This window comes from Lithobates pipiens, unplaced genomic scaffold (assembly GCF_037356315.1).
Source record: "Lithobates pipiens isolate NorthernLeopardFrog02 unplaced genomic scaffold, aLitPip1_a1.2 Scaffold_18, whole genome shotgun sequence".
In the NCBI taxonomy this organism is placed as follows: domain Eukaryota; kingdom Metazoa; phylum Chordata; class Amphibia; order Anura; family Ranidae; genus Lithobates; species Lithobates pipiens.
The window spans coordinates 296769426-296792653 of record NW_027507758.1 but is presented as its reverse complement, the minus strand read 5'-3'; the positions used below and the strand labels follow the sequence as shown (position 1 = coordinate 296792653).

The window sequence follows — 23228 nt, the reverse complement described above, 5'->3', positions numbered from 1 at the left end:
TATTGTTTGCGGTAAATGCAACACGCAACTGCTACTGCATTTAGTGCAAATTTGCTCATTGTTCTTACATTTGCAGTACAGCATGTAGCTCACAATATTTTGCATGAGAGCCCCAAGTTGTTACATGCCACAGACTTGTATTTTCCACATTGTAATTAAATTGGAATAGACATCATCAATGAAGCTGGATTTAGTATCTGCATTTCATAGGTGACTGCCACCACACCATCACTTGTGGCGACTGCATGAGTATAAAGCCTCGCAAACACGGTTTGATTGTTGGGCGACCGAGCGTTTGATTTGTGTCAAAAGGACGTGTGCAGAATTTTGTCTAGCATACTATCTGCTATCTTTTGACAAACACGAACGTAGTGACGTACTATGAGAGTATAAAGAGCAAATTAATTTCTTAAGCACCACCCTTTGTGCCCCTTCTGCTAATTTCATGTAAGTAGAAGTTTGGTGAACGTTAACCTCCCTGGCGGTATGATTAGTTCTGGTTTTAGGTGCTGAAAGCGGTACAATTATTTTGCATGGATATTTGGCGTTTTATATTAGTAGTCCTGTAATTCTTAGGAATAACGCTCTTAAATCTGTTCAAACCAGAGTCTAGCAGACATCCCGGGTATGATAAAGTTTATAATATAATAAATAATAATAAAAATTATTCAATAATGTAATCAAATCCAAAAACACAGAAATTTGCTCATTTGCAGAATTGTCGCTGTCATTAAATTTAGTGTTTGATGACGAATTTCCCCACAAATCGCTATCGCTCAATTCTGCAAGTGATTATAATTTATTATCACTGTTTTCTAGTTGGTCTAAAATCACTTTTGACATAAAGGGACACTTTTTGGTTGCTATGGACAATCTCCAAATTCCAGGCAGAAAAACTGTATTTATAATATAAAAGTGCATGCAGGTCATTGCACAGACCACTAGGGACAAAGGGTGTGTGTTTTGTGTGTTTTACTTTTATGAATTTGGCACCGATCTCCGCTCCCGTGCGTCGTAACATCGCAGGGAACGGAGCTCGGTGGCATTCGGGCACTGTGTGAATTGAGAGGAGGACACCTTGCACACACAGCGGGGAGGACATCGCTGGATCTAGGGGACAAGGTAAGTAACTTCTCCCTGTGTCCTCCCTGTATCCAGCGATGCGGTCCCGAGTCTGGCTCGGGATTACCGCTTATGGTACTGAAATCCCAGCCCGAGCCAGACTCGGGATTATCGCTAGGGAGGTTAATTTGTGATTTTCAGATCATAAAAAACAAATGCCTTTTAAAATGCGTTTGGCATAACTACATGGCAAAGCAGCTTTATTATTATCCCATTAAAGAAGATGAGAATTTTGACATTTCATCAATTGCCGTGTCACGAATGTTAATTCTAGATTGCGAACAGTAGTTTACAAGACCAAACTCTTCCCAGTCGTTCCTTGATTCCGAGCATCCCTGTTTGTACTTTTGTGTGATGGATTTGTGTACTGACCATCTGAAAATCAGACGTGGAGCCGTCGTTTGCCAAAAATGTACTAGCCGGTCATCCAACATTTGTTGACCGAAAACAATTGTCGAAAGGAGCGTACTAACAGTAAGAATTTCGGACAACAGCCTGTCAAACGACAATCCCCTTCTGGATTTTGCATCATGTGTACGAGGCTTTAGGCTTGCCATACACAGTTGAATTTCGAAATTATTTTCTTTTGAAAATGGGAAATTTTGTGTGTTTTATGATCCGATGGTGCATTTCAAAATTCGGCCAACCAAGCCTTCAATTTCACCTCATGTTGCTACAGAGATTAATTTTCGTGGCTGGGAATCTTGTTTCCTTTCCGGGAATTTTCTTTTCTTGCACATGTGCATTTCTTTTTTGATTACATTTTCTGCATGATCCTCCCATCATTGATTAGAAAATCATTAGTTTTTCCCAAAAAATTCCAACATGGCCGATTACTCAAATTTGATGGCCGCATGAAAATCTGCTGTTGCTGCAGCCCACTAATGGTGCAAAATTTTAAGATAAATTCTTAGATAAGATTTTTGAAGGAAAATTCTTTCGAAATTCGACCCATGTATGGCCTGCCTTAGACTATTCTTATTCATATATTTCTGCTGTGCTATGTGCAGCTTATTAAACTTCAAATAAACTGAAGGGATACCTTGCTTATTTTGTTAGTTTTCTGCACACAATGCAAAATTAATTTTAAAGACAAAATAATGGGGAAATAATGTGAATTTAAAACAACCACTATCACAAAAAAGCAGCAAATTACCTACAAATTATGGCAAATGCAAGTGTGAACAACATTTCTTCTGCTGAAAAAAATAGGACTAGATTCTATTTTCAGTAAAGGTACTCTTCTGGCTGTGATGACTATGTATTCAACAAAGACATTAGCAATTATACATACCAATATATGCACATGCAGATAAGCTGTTTACTCACATTTGTTATTTCAGGCTTTACTGACCTCCGTCAATCATATGCTGTATCATTTGAACAAAACAGACCACAATTATCATTTCATCCAGCAGAAACTCCTTCAGCATAGACAATAATTCTGTGTTTTCAAAGAAAATATCCTTTGACAAGGAGAAATTTGATTTCATTATAGTATCGGGCACATTCCGAAAATGCCTGCATGTGACTTTCAGTTTTACTAAAATTCATTCAATACAGACCATGTATTTATTAGTATGTTTCTGTTCTCGAATTATTACAATGATATCCAATTATTTATTATACAGTAGCTCTAAGCCAAAAACAGTGATCTAGATCTAATTGTGAGCTAAACTCCAGGCAAACAGCTCATATACAGATGCAACACATACAGTATATGAGAGCTGCTTTACATGCCAAAGGATTTGTATTTCTGTCCACCCAGTCCTGAGATTTACACAGTTCTGCTACCCAGCACAGTAAAGCTTGGAGGAGAAGGGGGCATGAACCTTCTCTTCTGTAGCAATTAATTTAGTTCTGCTGTAGCATAATTCACTTAGCAGTTTATCATCAGGATTTTCTTTTTGAGAAATATTAGGTCCACAGCACCTGTAATCATTGGTGTCTTTGCTTATGTTCCTCATACTAAACAGTAGGGAGGAGCAGACTGATTTTGACCAAATTGATTTTGCTGCAAAGCACAGATTTTTGCAGTTACTATAGTTTTCCAAAGTTGTAGGTCTCAATTTCAGATGTTGATCTGCTTAGGTGAATTCATTTTTTCTTTGGTGTATTTAGGATAGTTACCTTTTGTTCATTTAGTGTTAGTTGTATTTTTTTTTTTTTTACTATATGTTCGACAAGATCACCTGGTTCTGCCTCTTCTCTGGACACTCACTTTGAGAAATTTTTTAAGTGTTTCTTTGCTAAAAATTGAATCTCTCAGTCTGTAGAGCTGGTGGTTGCCAACATACAACTTGGCAGGACACTGGAGAGGAGCTCTATAGAAGGGCAGTGGATGAAGAGTGGTGTTTATTGGAATACATTTTGAAGTCACTATGGTCTGGTCGCATGATTTGGTGCCAGCACCAGCTTCAGTGTAGAGGAGGGACAGTATGGGTGACGTCATCTGCTGCCTTGACTTTGTGACTTTGTTTATTTACTTCTCTTCTGCTTTTGGGCACAACTTAGCTTGTCCTTGGAAGTCCAGTTCTCATCTTTTGTTCTTGGTTTTGAGATAAATAAAATTCTGATTAATGATTACTACTTTATTGCATATTACCTGCCTTGGATTTCTGGTTCTCCAAATTCGCTTTTCTCCTATCTATCTTAACTTCTGGCCTTTATTTATTTACATCTTGATCCTACAATTTGATGCTGCACCTGGTCCTTTCTGGCTGTCAGCTGTTGCCAGTAGGGCAGTGTGGGAGCTGCCATACAATTGATTCCATTCTCACTATACTGGGTCTATGGGAAGACCTACATCTTAAATTATTACTGTTTAAGCAGCAATTACTGTACACATAGAAGGACTATGTATAAAGTTGTTGGAAATCAAACTAAACCAAATGCGGTTATCACACAGTTTTGTGGGGTAACAAAGTTTTCCACTCTAAGTCAGAAATCAGAAAACTTCTGTACTTGCCACTCTTCTAATGTTACTACAAGAGGTGTCACAACCTTAAAGATCATTTGTTTTCCTAACACTCCTAAGCAGCTCCAGAACTAACACTGTTCAACAATTCTGCTTGTTTTCATTGGCCATCCTTAAAATCTTTTGTTACATAGCCACAGTCTACGGTTTTCCACTTCTTTGGTGAAAGTAGAAAACTCACTAACTGCAAGTAGCAGGCATCTCCAGGTAGTAACAAAAAGAGAAAAACCCTCAAGTGCTAAACCGTGGATCATAACATGAGGGCAAATCAATTGATAGATAGACAGACATCTGGAAATGTAACATACAGTCAAATAGGAGGTAGTTAGCGCTCGATGGGTTAATGTAGGAAAATAATTGCCAAGTCAATGGGACCCAGAGATGATAAAAGGGAGACAAAATTTATTTTAAAAAATAATACATTTCGTCTCCTTTTTATCATCTCTGGATGCCATTGACTTGGCATCGAGGGCTGACTACCTCCTATTTCTAGGAATCTCCAGGTGTCTACATTTTGCTTTCAATTTTCTGCAGAGTTCCTGGGGATACCAGAAACCCAGATAGCTATGTTATGGAACCAGTAAACAGCTTCTGTGGTTGCAGGCTCTGTCCATCCCCGCCTATGGCTGCCATGACAACCGAGTGTTTGTCAATGATTTGACTAAGAGCGCATGAATGATTCAGTCACAGGGCCAACATATAATGTCTTTAACTACACATTGTTGATATTTACATGTTGGCTGGCAGAGGTTAATAGGCTGCATTACCGTGCAAAAACAAATGGAGCAAACTGTATCCCATATTGAATCAATACAGGACAGAGCATTTTAGCATGATGATCCCTTACAATATGTTGTAGGTCTGCATTTTAGCATGATGATCCCATAATATATGGGACACGTCACCATCCATATGTATGGCAGTCACACCTTCCAAACACTATTTCAAGTATATGGCCAGCCTACATTTACCAGTAGACTCAAGGAAGTTTAGTTGTTCTTCCTGCAAATTAAACCTTCAGTCACCCTAGAGATGAGCTATCACTTTAGCGATCCTCAGTAGATTAGAGAACAAATCCTGATTTAGCTGGGGCTATGGAACTACAAGAAAATCCCAAACAGTCCAGAAACCGGTGAAACAAATGTGATATTAGAAGATTTGTACAATCTTTTAGCCATGTAAATGTTATTTACAAATCTCATTGGACTCAGCTGAAAAGAAATGTCACTTGTCTGAAAATAAGTATCATTTTCCTGGTGTATACACTTCTGAATTGAGTCTATGATGGCAGGAATTTGCAGTTAAAAAAAATGTATGTATACATATTTTTTTTAAATGTAATATCTAGCTAATTTACCAAAGCAAAAAAAAACACTTTAATTTATTCTGTAATATGCGTGTTTCATTCATGTGTATGTTGAAAGCAAGATAGAAACAATTCTTTTTATTTTATTTCAGTATGTTTTTTTAAGATACAAACAGTAATTATCCAATCGTATGCATGGGTTTTTGTCCCTCTGCACATGATGGGGCATTTAAAGCCAGTACATTGGCCTTGGTGAACTTCTATTCGTTTTAGTAAATCGGTGGCATTGAGGGACAGTTCCGCACATGATTGTGTGTGACCCTGCTGCAATACCCTGAATTTACACATGATTGTTCGAGTCACAGTATGGGCTTTGTGATTACTAGATGAAGGATCATTATAAAACACCACACTTCAGCTTGTCACTGGGGTCTTTGCGCTCCTGGGGATACTCCTGCTTCATTTCTGAATGACTAATGTGTGATGCCAACAGTTTTGAGCCAGGCACAGTAAACATGTCCCGGTGAACAGCACACTCACCCTACCTGCTGCTTCTTGAATGATTTTACCACCCACCCACTTATAAATTGCATCCTTTCAATTCATTATTTTTCTTTGGCTCTTGGGTATTTTTCCTAAATGAATTGGCCAGGTTCCAAAAAGCCATAATTTTAATCCAGTGCATTTGGAATATACATAATAATATGCAAACCATATGGGCTGTAGACAGCTCAGCTGTGATCTTTTTTTTTTTAACCGGTGGAAAAAAAAAAAAGAGAGAGAGGGAGAGCAAGGGGCAGAGCAGTTATTTTAAATAAGAGGAGAGCAGAGTGCAAATGTCACTGCAATGAACATTTTAATGAGTATGTTGCTAACACGTCTTCACTCACCTGTACATTTTATGTCATCATTCTGCAAGGGGAAGCAAAGCAGGTTGAAAATGTTAAAAACTCCCTGTCAAACAGCAAGCTTAATTGACCCAGTTAATGCTACAGTTTAAATTGAAGCTTTCCTAATTAATAATATATATAAAAAGTAGGTTGTGCCGTGTCACATATAATCATAAAAGATTTTTTTTTGTGAATTTTTAATGAAGCTTTAATGTTGTTGACAGGTTCATACCTCCTACCATTATATGTTTTTCAGCACATGTCAGCAGCCCTAATTCTTCTTCTACATCAGCCATTACTTTACGTACATTAAACGATGGTGAATATTGAATACCAAGCCTTCCACTATTTTTATGGAAGTTGTTTTTAGTTGTGCTTCACATTATCAATATAATTTGTAAAAACATTATTTAAGACGCTGGCTCTGATATATTAAGCTGCAATAGCACTGAAGGTGCTAACTAACATGTATGACAAAAAAGCATGCAATAATATCACATGTGCACTTTTAATGTCTTAAAGAGGAGTTCCAGTCTCCCCCCAACAAATTAAAAGTCAGCAGCTACAAAAACTGTAACTGCAAACTTTGAAGATAAGGACTCTTAATGGTCCAGGGATTCAGCAATGTGCTCACCTGAGTTGATTTATAATGATTGATTATAAATTGATTTGATTTATAATGATTGAGTTGAGTTATAATGATTTTTAATTGGCTTCGGGAGCAGGCACCAGTATCCTGCATAAGGGAACTGCGCATGCGCAAGGCGCCCGGATGTTTATGAATGATCACGCAGGCTTCTAGGACATGTCAATGGTCATGCAGTCTTCTGGTACATGTGATGGCGCAGAAGGGTGCAAGGGAGAAGGAGAGGGGGCCAAACTCGGGCAAAGATTGCCATTGCGATCTGACCGGAAGTGGGAGCGGGTACCCGTCAAAACCAAGTACCAGCTACCCCCAAAAAGCGCCAAAGTTGGCAGTGGAGGTGGGAGGATGTAAACAAGTGAAACTTCCCCTTTTGGGTAAAGTTCCACTTTAAAGTTTAGAGAAGGGGTAAAACTCCTATCAGGTTATTTTTTGCCCTCTGGGTACCATTCGGGACATTTCCCTTCACTCCTGTCCCAGCAACATAACAGAAAGTTAGAAGAAATCTCCCAAAGTGTGTGACATTCCCCTCTTAGCCCTTGTACACACGGTCGGACATTCCGACAACCAAATCCGTCGGATTTTGTCCGAAACTGTTGCATACACACAGTTGGACAAAGTTGTCAGAAAATCCGATCGTACTTAACGTGATGACGTTATTTCGTTAGGATGGGACTACGTTCAGGCTAGTAGCCAATAGCTTTGGTCTAGGAATTTGATCTGAGCATGCGTAGCACTTTGTCCGATCGGATTTCTCTACACATGATCGGACAAAATCCGATCGGATCATGTTGTCGGAAAATTGTATAGCCCAACTGGAAAACTTGGTCCGTCGGATACTCTGACGGAAACAGTCCGATGGAGCCCACACACTGTCGGATTATCCGACAACACGGTCCTATCGGACATTGTCCATTGGAATGTCCGACCGTGTGTACAAGGGCTAAGATAGATATCCCTGAAATGAAGGTATATTTTGGAAAATATAACCTCACCTCTTGTTCTGAGGACAGCTCACTCCTCACTTTCTGTTGTGCTAACAATGGTCACCAGTACAAATAGAGGGTGAATATGCTCAATGGGAACACAGAAAGTATTAAAAACTTGGTAGAGGGTCTAAACCTTTTACTACTTTATCCACAACTTAAAAAAGGAGATGCATTTTCTAAAAAAAAAAAAAAAGGATGTCCTTGCTTTAGAGAGATTTCCTCTCGTTTCCTGCTGTGTCTCTGGGTAGGAAGTGAAGGGAAATCCCCCCAGTGGGACACATTCCCTACTCTAAACAAGATATAAGATTATTTAAGAGGTGTAGGTTGTTAGGCAAATTTTTGATTTAAGCTGTCATTGTATCCAGATACAATGGCTGTCTGGATTTTCCTGCATTAGCTGCTCATTTTCCAAGGGTAGTCTCCAGTACATAGAAAGATTGCCAACACATTTGCATAGAGTAGATGATAATGAATGTAAACAAAAGCATTGAAGGTGAATTACTAAAGAATCTATTGCATGTCATTTATTAACACATGTTTTTTTTTTTTTAACACTTTGTCAATTTTAACATTTGACTTTTCATTGAGGAGCATTTGAGCCCCTGATCTCGTGAGATCATGAACTCAAATCCCACTTCTACTACACATCGCAGCCATTCACTGTGTACTTAATTCACTTCTCTTCTCAATCAGGAAAGAGAAGTGATATTGATAATAAACAGGTTCTCCTCTGAGAGCTTTATACACAATGAACAACCATGCCTGGCTGGTAAAGGCAGGACAAATTGCACTTTAATAAACATACACATATATGTGCAAAATTGGTATCCTCAGATATAGCAAATGTGTTTTAAACCTGTAGTTAGCCTTTAACTAAAATTATTGCACCCATGTAATTAACCAAAACGAAAAATGTATTATATTGCAGGTTTACCAATCGTTAGAAGATTCTACATCAGTTTTCTTTTCTTTGCCTTTTCCCTCTCTGTTTTTACCTGGTGATCTGGCCAGTAACATACCACCTGTATTACTCAGTCACAACTCTGGAGGAATAAGCATAGGAGGCAGAGAAGACAGTGGCATTGTCAGTCTGGGGGGGGGGGGGGGTGGAGTGTTAAATGTTTTAGCAGATTAAAATACACTAACAAATTGAAGCCAAAGTCCATCTCACACTTACCATCATAATCAGTTACAGCACCAGTTGTTTCTATTGGGAATGAAGGTATTACATGAATAAATAAAAGCTAATCATTCTAATCGACCCTGCCTGTGGTAGAGGGTTTCCCTCCATGTAAAGTAATATTTTTCTAGATAGCTTGTGCTTTTGAAAAAATCGCTGGCTGGATCACCAGATGAAAAACAAAAGAAAGAAAGCCTAAAAAGGAAAACGAATGCAGCCATCACATCTAAGAATTAGTTAACTGCAATATAATAAATGTCTGCATTGGGTTTAATACCACTTTAATATGGTTAGGCTTAAAACATATTAAAATGACTTATTTGTACTAAAGTCCAATGTGTGTACAGTATGTATATATATATATATATATATATATATATATATATATATATATATATATATATATATATATATTGCAATATAATAAATGTTTGCATTGGGTAGTGTGTATATATAGATAGTGTATATATATATATATATATATATATATATATATATATACACTGTATATTTATCAAATGCCACTGGTTATATATTTTATCATTTCTTGTCATGTCTAGCCTGGTTTGATGACAAAAAAGGTTTTTTTACAGCCCTGAGCTTATTCCCTTAGTTTATATTTAATTAATGGGCATGGTAAACAAAAAAACAAATGTAGATATGTCAAGATGTCTACTTGCGTTACCACTAATTTATAATGATGAACTATTAATATCTTTAATGTTTTTTTAATGTTTTTTTTTTTTTTTTTTTTTACTGTACTACATTTTCTTATATACCCATGTGGTATTGGAAGCAAAATTAAAATGATGGTTTGTATTTTGTTATCTAATTTATTTTTCAATTTTAAAGGTGGACACATAATACCCATATACACATACCTTAACGTTTCATCTACATATGGGATTTTAATTGCTTATTAGCATGAGGTTAACTCTTTGCTGACATTTGCCTTATTTGGAATGCCTCTTTTCAAAATTAAGCTTTTGGGAGCAGAATCTAAAAAAAATATGTAAATTTACTGTTCTGTTTTTCACATGGGACTAATTATTAAAAAGGTGAAACATGAAGAACTAACCTATCAGGATGTATTTGTCATTGTTTTGGAAATTTGATTGAATAGCTTTAAGGTCCCCACAAGCCTTGTACACACTGCTCCATGTTTTCCAGTAAGCCCACAGCATGCTCGATAAATTATTTTCTGATGTTTAAAAGATGATGACATGTCCAGTCTAACCAAAGTATGAGTGGTCTTCCTATAGCTGTATGACATACCATATTTTTCATTTACTGTTTTATTTTCTGTTTTTATTTTAGTTTGTTATGACTGTAGGTATTATTGTTACAAGTCCCTAAATAGGCCCTTATATTTCCCTTCAGGCTAGAGATGAAGATGGACATGGTGAAAATTTTCCCCAGCAACACTATGCTAAGGAAACTCCAAGACTTGCCTTCAAGAATAACTGCGAACTACTTGTAAGAATAATCATTTTTAAACAAGTCGAGATTGTTACTTTAGCACAGTGTAAATGCTTGTATTTTCTTAAAGTAAAGGTATAGATTAAAGAGCAACTCCACCTAAATGCATTCCTCATTTTCAGGATTTGTAGCGATGGGCTTGCTCCCATGCCAGGACTTTACAAATGTCCAGTAGCTAGTCAGAGACATCTCACTCCACGCACAGCAAATTGTTTTAGACTGTTAATATGGAGACTCTGCTAATGTGGGCAGGTCACAAAAGTAACCTAGAGGTTTTTTTAATAAAGAAAAAAGGGAGTTTGGCCTATCTCAGACATATAGGGAAATGGACTCCAGAACAATATACTCAAAGAAGTGGGAATTTTTAAACTTCCATGTGTGGTCAGATGAAGGAAAACTTCAAACAAGCCAAATAGTTCTAGCGAAGCAGCTCCAACATCCCTCGATGGGCACCCAACATTAGCTCAAACCATAGAAATACAAATAGCAGTACCAGACTAAAACTGCATAAAAGTCTCATAAGAATAAAAAAATACAATTAAAATTATTTTACTTTTTTAAAACAACAATTCAATTATATAGGAAGGTGGGGCAGTTTGGGTGCTGCACCATTCTACAGAAAGTGGAGAAGAATGTTTTAGATGGAGTTGCTCTTTAAATTAGTAATATATATATATATATACAATTGATATATTCTATGTTATACGTTCTATCTTGTATAATATCCATGTGCTTTATAGCTAAATTGGATCTCAGCAATATTTAGTCTTGTCCTAAAGTAAATGATTGGATTGGGTACATGAGACATGTTGATTCATTAAAGAAATAGAGAATGTTCACTTAATAAAGTGAATGTTGATTAATCTTAGTACATAAGGTGAAGTTGTGTTGACTTCAATCAACCAAAAACATACCAGCAAAAATCCATTTTTTTATTTCTGTCATTCCATTGATATAGGTTCACCTTATTTACTTACAAAGTGAACATACACTTTTCAAAGGCAAAAACACTTACTCCTTTGTTTTTTTTCCAAATTCTGAATTAGGGCCGGTTCACACTGCTGCAATGCTTGAACCCTGCGAATCTACTGCTGGTTCCCGCATCACATGTTTCCCGGCGGCAGTTCACACTGCCATATGCAAACTGCTGGGAGTGTCAGGTAAAAGTTAATGACATGCCCAAATCAGTTTGCATATCGCAGTGCGATCTGCAAACTCGAACAGGAATTGGATAGCATGGGTGTGAACACCCATGCAATTTGATTCTGCAGTGGACAAAAAAAAAACATTGCATCAGTGTGAACTGGCCCTTAATGTTGTAAAGTCAATTTCAATGTGTGAACTGAAAGGTAACATAAAAGAGAGAGGATTCCTTTTCTTTTCTTGGCATAATATAGAAGTTATCATTTTGCAGCAAAAAAAAAAAATGCAGACTTGCTTTAAACATGCATTCATACAAGAAAAGACAACGTATATATCTGGCCTATAAACACAAATGCAGGCATAGTTATTTTTGGATAGAAAAACCATTAAAAGAGAAATATGGGATCTGCTCTTTTTTGTGAATCACATTTACCTAGCTGGATACTGCATCTGTTCCCACCAGCTCTAAGGCTGAGAACCGATCAACATACAAAAAGATAATACCTTCCAAGGGAGATCATAAACAGAGAGCGAAAACAGCCCCCTTGAAAAGAAAAGATGGCTACTATGGCTGTAGTGGGCAAATATGGGAGGAAGCTAATAAATTCAAATAAATATTTTATTACGTATCAAAGCCATAACAGTCTAAAGGACCTAATCTTCCTAAATATCAGAAAGTGACACACCAAAATTGTATGGAAGACTAATGCAACGTACACACGACTGGACTTTCCGACAGAAAAGGTCCGACAGTCTTCCCGACAGACTTTCGTCAGAGTTACGACGGACTTCCAAATGAACAGACTTGCCCACACACGAACGGACTAAAGTCGCTTGAAAGTTTTGAATGTGATGACTTACGACAGGACAAGAAAAGGGAGTTCAATAGCCAGTAGACAATAGCTGCCCTTGCGTCGTATTTGATCCGTCGGACCAGCATACAGACAAACGGTTTTCCCGATAGGAATTGAGTCTGTCAGACAGATTTGAAACATGTTCTATTTCTAGGTCCGTCTGAATTTTTTAAAGAAAAACAATCGGACTATCCCGCACACAATCAGACTATGCATCAGAATGATTCAGTTGGACATATTCTGTCGGAAAGTCCGGTCGTGTGTACGCGGCATAAGTCAGGAATCTGGGTCAGAACCAAAACAACACAGAAGATATGTTTAACTCTATAGTAAGCATGGAAGCAGGATGGAGACACCTTTTTAAAACTTGGAGCAACAGATGGGCCAATCAGAGGAGCCTTCTGCAAGTTAGCCTATGAGAGGTTTTGCCTAGCAACAGGGAAACCTGATGGAATAGACCTTTCCGTGCAGGTAGAACATGTGTTTTTCTCTACAACATTGAGGCATTTTGTAAAATTAAGACCAGTGAAATATTGTAAAATAAAATTTAGCAAAATATAACAATGCAGTTTTATTGAAATGCATAAAGTTGTATTCTTATATTTTTCATTCTAAATTAATGAGTTTTATTGTAATGACATCATACAAACTAGATATGATATGTTTTCACCTTAATGCCCTTCAAACTCATTTGAACAGCAGTTGTTTAACCACTTCAGTTCCGGACCAATAAACACCTTAAGGACCAGAGGTCTTTTTGCAATTTCGCACTGCGCTGCTTTAACTGGTAATTGCGCGGTCATGCAATATTGCACCCAAACGAAATTTGCGTCCTTTTCTTCCCACAAATAGAGCTTTCTTTTGATGGTATTTGATTGCCTCTGCGATTTTTTTTTTTTGCGATATAAATGAAAAAAGAGCGAAAATTTTGAAAAAAAAAGATATTTTCTTCTTTTTGTTATAAGAAAAATCGAATAAACTAAATTTTAGTCATACATTGAGGGCAAAATTTATTCAGCCACATGTCTTTAGTAAAAAAAATGTCAATAAGCGTATATTTTTTGGTTTGCGCAAAAGTTATAGCGTCTACAAACTAGAGTACATTTTCTGGAATTTACACAGCTTTTAATTTATGACTGCCAATCTCATTTCTTGAGGTGCTAAAATGGCAGGGCAGTACAAATCCCCCCCAAATGACCCCATTTTGGAAAGTAGACACCCCAAGGAAATTGCTGATGGGTATGTTGAGCCCATTGAATATTTATTTTTTTTGTCCTAAGGGATTGAATAATGACAAAAAAAAAAAAAAAAAATTTTTTTTACAAAAAGTTGTCACTAAATGATATATTGCTCACACATGCCATGGTTATGTGTGAAATGACACCCCAAAATACATTCTGCTGCTTCTCCCGAGTACGGGGATACCACATGTGTGGGACTTTTTGGGAGTCTAGTCGCGCACGGCACCCCGAAAACCAATCACCACCTTCAGGATTTCTAAGGGTGCAAATTTTTTATTTAACTCCTCACTACCTATCACAGTTTCGAAGGCCATAAAATGCCAAAATAGCACAAAACCCCCCCAAATGACCCCATTTTGGAAAGTAGACACCCCAAGCTATTTACTGAGAGGCATGTTGAGTCCATGGAATATTTTATATTTTGCCAAAAGTTGCGGGAATATTACAAACTTTTTTTTTTTTGCACAAAGTTGTCACTAAATGATATATTGCTCACACATGCTATGGGCAGAAGTCAAATTACACCCCAAAATAAATTCTGCTGCTTCTCCCGAGTACGGGGATACCACATGTGGGGGACTTTTTGGGAGCCTAGTTAACTAGCTACCTAGCGACACTAGCGACACTGATGCAGCGTTCAGAAAAATTATCGCTTAGTGACACTGGCAAAAGGGGGTGAAAGGGTTAACTAGCGGAAATCAGGGGGTTAAAACCATTATTGGGTAGTATATCGGGGTACCTAGCGCTATAAAAACCTGGCGGTGAACCTAAAAAAATAACTAGCTACCTAGCGACTGTAGCGACACTAATGCAGCGATCAGAAAAACGATCGCTTAGTGACACTGGCAAAAGGGGGTGAAAGGGTTAACTAGCGGCAATCAGGGGGTTAAAAACATTATTGGGTAGTATATTGGGGTACCTAGCGATATAAAAACCTGGCGGTGAACCTAAAAAAATAACTAGCTACCTAGCGACACATGCAGCGATCAGAAAAATGATCGCTTAGTGACACTGGCAAAAGGGGGTGAAAGGGTTAACTAGCGGCAATCAGGGGGTTAAAAACATTATTGGGTAGTATATCGGGGTACCTAGCGCTATAAAAACCTGGCGGTGAACCTAAAAAAATAACTAGCTACCTAGCGACTGTAGCGACACTAATGCAGCGATCAGAAAAACGATCGCTTAGTGACACTGGCAAAAGGGGGTGAAAGGGTTAACTAGCGGCAATCAGGGGGTTAAAAACATTATTGGGTAGTATATCGGGGTACCTAGCGATATAAAAACCTGGCGGTGAACCTAAAAAAATAACTAGCTACCTAGCGACACTAGCGACACATGCAGCGATCAGAAAAATGATCGCTTAGTGACACTGGCAAAAGGGGGTGAAAGGGTTAACTCTAGGGGCAATCAGGGGGTTAAATCTTTATTGGGGGGTGATAGGGGGCTACCCTGGACCTAACACTAACTGTCCTGACAGTTTTTACTGTCACAACTGACACTGAATGCATTGATCAGTAAAGAAATGATCAATGCAATCAGTGACACTGTGACTGGGGGGGGAGGGGGGGCGGGGGGGGGATCGGGGGGGGTTTGTGTGCCTGTGTGTACCTACATGTCAGTGTAGTGTTCGTGCAGACTTACTTTTACTCTTCTCCTCGTAGTCCGGTCAAAAAGACCGCCCCGAGGAGAATGACATCACTTCCTCCTTCCTGTGTAAACAATACACAGGGGAGGAAGCTTCTCATTGGCCAGGAGCGATCCAGAGGGGGTGGCCGAAAACGAACGGCCATCCCCTCATCACGGAGCGCTCCTGGACCGAATCGGACCGCCGTAACCAGCGGGAGGGGGTCCGATGGGACCCCCCACCCGCTGGAAGGCAATCACGTAGATGTACGTGATTATGCCTGCCTGTGCCATTGTGCTGACGTACAATGGCAATACGGCGGTCCTCAAGTGGTTAAAGCATATCTAAAGTCAAAACCAAAAAAGTAATTTATTTCAATTTACTAGTCCTTAGGTGGCTGAATTTGGTTTTAATTTTTAGACTTTATTTCCTTTATATTCACCTGGTAATCCAGCCACAGTAGTACAACTCCTGTCTTGTGGTGGCCACATGCACACATCCACTGCATCTATGGAGGAACAGTGTATCTGCCCATACACGTAATCAGCATGGATTCATGAAGAATCATTCTCGCCAAACCAATCTATTAACCTTCTATGAGGAGGTGAGCTGCCATCTGGCACGGACCATAGGGTGAGTACATGGATTGAAAACTGGCTACAAGGGCGAGTTCAGAGGGTGGTGATAAATGAGGAATACTCGGAATGGTCAGGGGTGGGTAGTGGGGTCCCCCAGGGTTCTGTGCTGGGACCAATCCTATTTAATTTGTTCATAAGCAACCTGGAGGATGGGGTAAACAGTTCAATCTCTGTATTTGCGGATGATACTAAGCTAAGCAGGGCAATAACTTCTCCGCAGGATGGGGAAACCTTGCAAAAAGATCTGAACAAATTAAATGGGTGGGCAACTACATGGCAAATGAGGCTCAATGTAGAAAAATGTAAAATAATGCATTTGGGTGGCAAAAATATGAATGCAATCTATACACTGGGCCGAGAACCTCTGGGGGAATCTAGGATGGAAAAGGACCTGGGGGTCCTAGTAGATAATAGGCTCAGCAATGGCATGCAATGCCAAGCTGCTGCTAACAAAGCAAACAGAATATTGGCATGCATTAAAAAGGGGATCAGCTCCCAGTCCTCAGGAAGGATGTACTGGAAATGGAGCGAGTACAAAGAAGGGCAACAAAGCTAATAAAGGGTCTGGAGGATATTAGTTATGAGGAAAGGTTGCGAGCACTGAACTTATTCTCTCTGGGGAAGAGATGCTTGAGAGGGGATATGATTTCAATATACAAATACCATACTGGTGACTCCACAATAGGGATAAAACTTTTTTGCGGAAAGGAGTTTAACAAGACTCATGGCTACTCATTAAAATTAAAAGAGGTTTAACCTTAAACTACGTAGAGGGTTCTTTACTGTAAGAGCGGCAAGAATGTGGAATTCCCTTCCTCAGGTGGTGGTCTCAGCGGGGAGCATCGATAGTTTCAAGAAACTATTAGATAAGCACCTGAACGACCACAACGTACAGGGATATACAATGTAATACTGATATATAATCACACACATAGGTTGGACTTGTGTCTTTTTTCAACCTCACCTACTATGCAACTATGTATGTATGTATGTACACAGCAACAATTTCAACTTTGTTAGATGGACTATTTGATTTAGATGGACTTTACACAAGTGAATCACAGATATAAAGAAGTACTAAACCCATCAATTTAACTGGATCCAAAAACAGTTAGGCCCCTTTCACACATGCGGACATTATGTCCGTATTCCATCCATCCGTTTTCAGATGAAATACGGACATACATGCATCCCTATGGGATATTGGGTGTCTGCGGATGAACATCCCCTGACACCTGATATCGTCCGCCTCCACTATTGTCCGATTCTGCAGACGGAGTAAAATCCAATTTTTCTGTCCGTCTGCAGAGCGGATCGGATGAACACGGACAGACGGTCTGTGCTCATCCGATCCCCCATAGAGTAGAATGGACAGTGTGCCGGGACCGCCCTGTTATCCGCCAGCTCAGCGGGGACAATGGAGTGATCCTCGCTGAGCAAGCGGATCATCACGGGACGGATCATTACTGATCCGTCCCGTGTAAAAGGAGCCTTACTTCCAAAACATGCCGTAGATGATAACTGTCACAGCTGCTTGTGCTCTTAACCGAACTGTCAAGCCATAAAAATATAGTGTCCTAATTGGTCACACGTGTAGCACCATGGCAACTGCAGATCACACAAAGGATAAAATGGCAGGTTCCATGACTGTAAAGGATAGGAGGGCTTAATTTCACTTTAGGCTTAACTCCAGCTAACATATTTTAACTGGTACACAGGGCCGACACCAGCATAAGGCAGGTTAGACAGCCTCCTTAGGGAGCCAGGCAGGCGGGGGCAGTAAAATTGGATTCCCTATTGCCCAACTATCTCACATTTTTGTTAGGTATTCCGCACCAACTGAGTGCTCACTGCTGAGCTGTGTCCCGGGAATGAGCACGGCCACCTACATCCATTGTCATATCAACAGGTGGCGCAGTGCAGGCATATTAGTAAAGTGTGCTGGATGGGGGGCTATGATTGGAGACATAGGTGGGTGTGCTGGAAGGGGGGGGGGTGATTGGAGACATAGATGGGTGTGCTGGATGGGGGGGGTGTAATTGGAGACATAGGTGGGTGTGCTGGATGGGAGGGGGTGATTGAAGACATAGGTAGGTGTGCTGGATCGGGGGTGATAGGAGACATAGGTGGGTGTGCTGGATGGGGCTGGCAATTGGAGAAATAGGTGGGTGTGCTGGATGGGGGGTTATTGGAGACATAGGTGGGTATGCTGGTCGGGGGGGGGGGGGGTGGTTGGAGACATAGGTCGGTGTGCTGGATGGGGGGGTGATTGGAGACATAGGTGGGTGTGCTGGATGTAGGGGGGGGGTGAATGTGCTGGATGGGGGATGATTAGAGACATGGGTGTTCTGGATGGGGGTGTGATTGGAGACATAGGTGGGTGTGCTGGATGGGGGGTTATTGGAGACATAGGTGGGTATGCTGGATGAGGGGGTGATTGGAGACATAGGTGGGTGTGCTGGATGGGGGGGGGTGAATGGAGACATAGGTGGGTGTGCTGGATGTAGGGGGGGTGAATGTGCTGGATGGGGGGTGATTAGAGACATGGGTGTTCTGGATGGGGGGTGATTGGAGACATAGGTGGGTGTGCTGGATGGAGGGTGATTGGAGACATAGGTGGGTGTGCTGGATGGGGGGTGATTGGAGACATAGGTGGGTGTGCTGGATGGGGGGGGTTTTGGAGACACAGGTGGGTATACTGTATGGGTGGGTGATTCAAGAGATAGGTGGGTGTGCTGGATTGGGGGGATGATTGGAGAAATAGGTGGGTGTGCTGGATGGGAGGGAGTGATTGGAGACATAGGTGGGTGTGCTGGATGAGGGGGGGTGATGGGAGACATAGATGGGTGTGCTGGATGGAGAGGGGGGTGATTGGAGGCATAGGTGAGTGTGCTGGATGAGGATGGGGATGATTGGAGCCATCATATGTGGGTGTGCTGGATGGGGGGAAGGGAGGATTGGAGGCAAATGTGGGTGTGCTATTTGAGGGAAGGGTTGGATGATTGGGACCATAGGCAGGTGTGCTGGATGGGGGGTTGATTGTAGACATAAGTAGGTGTGCTGGATGGGAGGGGGTGATTGGTGACATAGGTGGGTGTGCTGGATGGGGGGTGGGTGATTGGAGACATAGGTGGGTGAGCTGGATAGGGGGGTGGCTGATTGGAGACATAGGTGGGTGTGCTGGATGGGGGGTGGGTGATTGGAGACATAGGTGGGTCTAGGGCTAGAGTTATTGTTCTCACTCTAACGATTGCGGCGATACCTCACATGTGTGGTTTGACTACCGTTTTCATATGCGAGCGCTACTCACGTATGTGTCTAATTCTGCGTGCAAGCTCGTCGGGACGAGGCGCTTTAAAAAAAAAATCGTATTTTATTTATTTTACTTGATTTTATTTATTTTTCACTGTTTAAATAAAAAATATTTGGTTTACTTTTATTCCTATTACAAGGAATGGAAACATCCTTTGTAATAGAAAAAAGCATGACAGGTCCTCTTAAATATGAGATCTGGGGTCAAAAAGTCCTCAGATCTCATATTTGGACTTAAATGCAAGTAAAAAAAAAAAAAAAAAATTTTGTCATTTGAAAAAAAGACAGTGAAAAAATGGCCCTTTAAGACATATAGGCGGAAGTGAGGTTTTGACGTCGCTTCCGACCCTGCTATGGTATGGAGACGGGTGGGGGTCATCTTCCCCTCACTTGTCTCCATACCCAGCCACGTTCAGGTCCCAATCCCCTCCGCCGCTGCTGCTGGCTCCGGTAAGCAGCGGAGGGCGTTGTAGAGCAGCGGGGGGGGGGCACCTCTCCCACCACAGATAGCGGTGGTCTCGCGGCGAATCTGCTGCAGAGACCACCATTATCGTAAACACGACCAGCTCCTGAAGAGATGGATACCTCGGTTGTGGCAGCAGCTGCTGCCGTTACGGAGATATCCATCTTCAAAGTGCCGACGTATATGTACAGGAGCCGGACGGCAAGTAGATGTAGTAAAGTCCAGTATATTTTTTTCTTTTTAGGGGCCTCCTTTTGGGATAAGTGATTTACTAAATGAATATCAGCTGACCAAGGTAAGCACACCTGTGAGTGGTAAATGGTTTGTCTCAATCTTCTAACTGTCACTTTTGTTGGACAGCTTGGTCTATTATAGCAGAGCTAAACTTCCTTCCTGCATGGGAAGGATTCGATCATCCTAGGGACTGTGCTGGCAGTGTTATCTGAGCTGTGCATGTGCAGCTCAGTTTACATGCTGGAGTGGATAGAAAGTGACAGTTAGGTTTATTTTATTGAGAATACATGTCTCTTCTCCAATAACGAGCCTGTCTGCTCACAGTTTGTGACAGTGGAACTTTAGTTCTGCTTTAAAGTAAGTTGTTGAAAAATAGCAGACTTACTGGTTAGCTCACCAGGTGGAATAAAGAATAAAAATGAACGCAGCCACCATATCTAAGAACTGGTAAGGTATGATTTAATATATAGGCCTGGGTCTAAATGCCCAGGCCAGATTTGGCAACAGAATTATTATTATTTTTTTTGGTAAAGTGAATACAAAGCCTGTTTTTTGTTTCAAAGGATTTTTCCTCAAGATTTAACATAATGCAATAATGCAAACATTATCAAGCAAATGTCAAAAAATGGATGCACCCTCAAATATGGTCAAGGGCCACATTATTGTAATCAAAGTACACACAAACCAAAAGAACCAAACCTGACAGTCTGGCCCTACCAAATAGAGTGACAGTTTAACAAGGGTGTGAAGCTCAATAAGGCTACTTTCGCATTGGGGCATCGGCCATTGCTTTTCCAGCCCTTTACGGGCCACTAGCGGGGCACTTTTAACCACCGCTAACGGCTGAAAATGGGTTAAAAGCACCCTCAAAGATGCGGTCTGCAGGACTTTTTTTGGCGTCCTGCCAGTGCACCGCGCCAGGGTGAAAGCACTCGGGCTTTCACACTGGAGTGAGAGGAGAGGCTCTTTACAGGCGCTATACAGGTGATATTTTTAGCGCTATAGTGCCTGTAAAGCACCTCAGTGTGAAAGCAGCCTAAGAGCCCTTTCACTAGGGCGTTTGTAGTAAAGCGGCGCTAATTTTAATGCCGCTTTATCGTAGTTTTAGCAGCGCTATTCAGCTGCTAGCGGGGCGGTTTTAAACCCCCCCCCCCCCCCACTAGGGGCCAAATAGGGCTTAAATCCACCCACAAAACACCGCCGGAGTTCACCGCTCCTTCACCGCTCCAAAGAAGCTGCTGGCAGGACTTTTTGTGCTGTCACTGCAGCAGTGTGAAAGCTCTCGAGCTTTCTCACTGGAGTGAATGGAGCCACTTTTTTCAGGCGCTATACAGGTTCTATTTTTTGCGTTGTAGCACCTGAAAAATGCCCATAGTGTGAAAGGGGTCTTTAGTGTAATCACTCTGTTACAAAAGACAAAATAAATAAATAACTGTGATAGGACATTGCATTCAACTGTAAACCAAATATTAACGCATCTATATTGAGAGGAGTAGGAGCAATACTGGCAGGTATTATTTCAAGTGCCTCAGGCACGGTGTCTTGCTCCTGAATATATGTTAAGGTGGGAGAGGCTCTATGGTCCCCCCTTGGGATCCATATGAAAATCATCAAATCATACACAAAATGAAAAAGGAGAAAGTAGAGGAAAGAAAGGAGGAAGAAAGTCTGGAATTGGTCCTCTCAATCCAGGACCTCAACCACAAGGCGTCCACAAAGTCTGTTTTTTATTAATATTATTATAGGCTAATAGACAAATTTTACTTATTTTTCTATGTTTTAATTCACTTAATATTTTCTAATATTCTAATCTGATAATTACAGTGTGAAAAGAGAAGTATGGCCAAAGCTTTTTGTTGGGTATACTTCTCTTTAGGGTCAAAGAAGTGCACTTACTTTTGTTCGTGACCAAGAGTCAGCTGATAGTGTGCTATTACCTGCTTTCAGCTGACAGGGCAGAGTCAAACAATGCTCTGGAAGGATCCCAAAAATATTGTCGGGATCCCCCTGGCTGGTTGATTGACAATGGGCTCTGATTTTCAGTGCTGAGAGCCAGAGCCATCTGTGCCTACCCCCTCCTCAGCCTGGTTCTTGGGAAGCAAAAAACAGAGTGATCAGAGGTCATGTGATCTCTCAGGTTTTGGCCTCAGAGGTGGTGTGGGATGGCTGCTTGCACTTGAACTCTAAATCTTCAACTCTAGCTTGCATGTGATTACTGTCATCAATGAGGACCGTCAGTGACATTTTAAGTTGAGAGCCAGCAGCTGCAATTATGGGTCTGTTTATAAAAGGTTCACTGTACAAATGTGACAAACAAATGCAGTCACAACAACCACTGTATTTTGTTCAATATAATTTCTTATAATAGCCAGCACCATCCAGTGGCCGTATCGCAGCACTTTCCTGAATGAGGTATTTCAAGAAATAAAAATGCATTGTGGCCGCTGGATGGTACAAGCGTAGGAAATAATCACATTAGGCAAAACACAGCACATTTTTGGCTGTGTGAATATTTTTCACATTATACAGTGCCTTGCGAAAGTATTCAGCCCCCTTGAACTTTTCAACCTTTTGCCACATTTCAGGCTTCAAACATAAAGATATAACATTTTTATTTTTTGTGAAGAATCACCAACAAGTGGGACACAATTGTGAAGTGGAACGAAATCTATTGGATTTTTGAAACTTTTTTAACTAATAAAAAAATGAAAAGTGGGGCGTGCAAAATTATTCGGCCCCCTTGCGTTAATACTTTGTAGAGCCACCTTTTGCTGCGATTACAGCTGCAAGTCGCTTGGGGTATGTCTCTATCAGTTTTGCACATCGAGAGACTGAAATTCTTGCCCATTCTTCCTTGCAAAACAGCTCGAGCTCACAGAGGTTGGATGGAGAGCGTTTGTGAACAGCAGTTTTCAGCTCTTTCCACAGATTCTCGATTGGATTCAGGTCTGAACTTTGACTTGGCCATTCTAACACCTGGATACGTTTATTTGTGAACTATTCCTTTGTAGATTTTGCTGTATGTTTGGGATCATTGTCTTGTTGGAAGATAAATCTCCGTCCCAGTTTCAGGTCTTTTGCAGACTCCAACAGGTTTTCATCCAGAATGGTCCTGTACTTGTCTGCATCCATC

The 23228-nt window shown here is 40.6% G+C and overlaps 1 protein-coding gene across 4 annotated transcripts in view; it reads left to right on the top strand.

Moving 5' to 3' along the window:
* The window catches only part of SOBP (sine oculis binding protein homolog), a 268830-nt gene that overhangs the window by 191458 nt on the left and 54144 nt on the right, over positions 1–23228 (top strand). For 2 of the 4 annotated variants that reach the window (XM_077487161.1, XM_077487163.1), the window contains 2 exons: positions 10488–10583; positions 20106–20156. In XM_077487161.1, the coding sequence (XP_077343287.1) occupies positions 10488–10583; positions 20106–20156 (147 nt within the window). The remainder of the gene's footprint in view (positions 1–10487; positions 10584–20105; positions 20157–23228) is intronic. The other 2 variants (XM_077487164.1, XM_077487162.1) reach the window with 1 other exon arrangement.